This window comes from Opisthorchis viverrini (genome assembly GCF_000715545.1).
Source record: "Opisthorchis viverrini unplaced genomic scaffold opera_v5_68, whole genome shotgun sequence".
Taxonomy (NCBI): Eukaryota; Metazoa; Platyhelminthes; class Trematoda; order Opisthorchiida; family Opisthorchiidae; genus Opisthorchis; species Opisthorchis viverrini.
This window is the reverse complement of record NW_008751724.1, coordinates 8,560-10,174: the sequence shown is the minus strand read 5'-3', so window position 1 is coordinate 10,174 and position 1,615 is coordinate 8,560. Positions and strand designations below refer to the sequence as shown.

The window sequence follows — 1,615 nt, the reverse complement described above, 5'->3', positions numbered from 1 at the left end:
GTATTTCTGATATCGTTGCATACATTTAGTGGAAATTACGCGACCTACCCTCCTGATTCTTCCTCTTGTTTAGCAATGGCACCATGTTAGAAAGGACACGCCAAACTGTGACCATCGGCGATCAAATACTATCACGGTTTTTTTGTCAGTTGGCACTGCGGAAAAATGCAACTGGCAGCCCTATGCCTCAGAGGGAAACATTTCAGCACTGTTTCCGAGTTGGCCATACTGATGACTCCAGAACTATCATAAAATTGCAGTGCTAATCTGATAAGCCCTAGGCTTTGTAACGGCTACCCTTCCGTCTAATTACTCCTCGAAGCAATTTCACACCAGCACCTACTATCCACATTTTGTTTTGTCTTTATATAAGTCTAGTGAACCGTGAAAGACAACAAGGTGAAATCATATTGATCCCTTAACGGGTTCACGGAACCTGTTGTCGGCCAAAGGTCGTATTCATTGGCACGAAGTTGACGCGTGATTGTGAGGCAGGCAAAAACAAAATGTGGATAGTAGGTCCTGGTGTGAAATTGCTCGGAGGGTAGCCTTTACAAGGCCTAGGGCTTATCGGGTTAGCATTGCAATTTGAGGGTAGTAACCGGAGTCATCAGTATGGCCAACTCGTAAACAGTGCTGAACTATCTCCCTCTGAGGCATAGGGCTGACCAGTTGCATTTTTCCGCAGTGCCAACTGACAAAAAACCGTGGTAATATATGATTGTCGATGGAGCGATGGCGACTTCACCGTCAGGATAACTGTAACTAGGGCAGCGAAACGACCTTGCCCTTTGGTCCAACTCTGATTGGCTCAGCACCTGTAGACGAATCAGATGCTCGATTACGAGACGAATCAATGGTCACCCCCTATGTATCGGACGAAGACGGACTGACGCAGCCATTCGACGCGATGGCATCTGCTGGGGTCAACGAAAAGCCACGGACCATAGTCCTGCCGGTCGACGGCAGCGAGCATAGTGAGCGCGCCTTCCGCTGGTACATGAATAATGTGAAGCGGCCCAACGACAATGTGAAGTTTATCAACATCATTGAACCCGTCTACACAAGTCCCGGTTTCGGAGCAGCACTGGAATTGCCGCCTTTGCCAGATGTCTCTCGAGTTATGACGGAGACTGTGGAGACAGGGAAAAAGCTGTGCCAAGAGAAGATGCACCAAGCTAAGGCGTGCAACATTAATTCTCAGGCATTTTTGCATGTTGACAGCCGTCCAGGTCCTGCCATTGTGAAGGCAGTGCAGGACTACAATGCAGACCTGGTGGTCATGGGAAATCGAGGCATCGGGACCGTTCGTCGTACTTTCTTAGGCAGTGTCAGTGACTATGTTCTTCACCATTCACATGCACCCGTTGTTATTGTACCCCCTAATGCAACAGAAGCCAAATAAGCTGGTAGGACTTTGTTTTACTCACTGTGAATGATTCATGTGAGTTTTGATTGAATGACACACAGGACACTGTGAATGATTCATGTGAGTTTTGATTCTCATCCCTCTTGTATGGGCATCTTGTTTGCATCTGGTTTTTATAAGAGGCATCAAAGGCCACTTGCATAATGTACACTTCAATCTTTGTGGAATCGCTTCTCCACGTTTCGG

The 1,615-nt window shown here is 47.2% G+C and overlaps 1 protein-coding gene across 1 annotated transcript; it reads left to right on the top strand.

The window, feature by feature from the left end:
• Positions 1-856: 856 nt before the first annotated feature.
• On the top strand, positions 857-1,405 carry T265_04215 (hypothetical protein; the record flags this gene model as incomplete). Its single annotated transcript, XM_009168908.1, has 1 exon — positions 857-1,405. One exon carries the CDS (start codon positions 857-859, stop codon positions 1,403-1,405), a length of 549 nt encoding a protein of 182 aa, XP_009167172.1.
• Between the last annotated feature and the right edge of the window lie 210 nt (positions 1,406-1,615).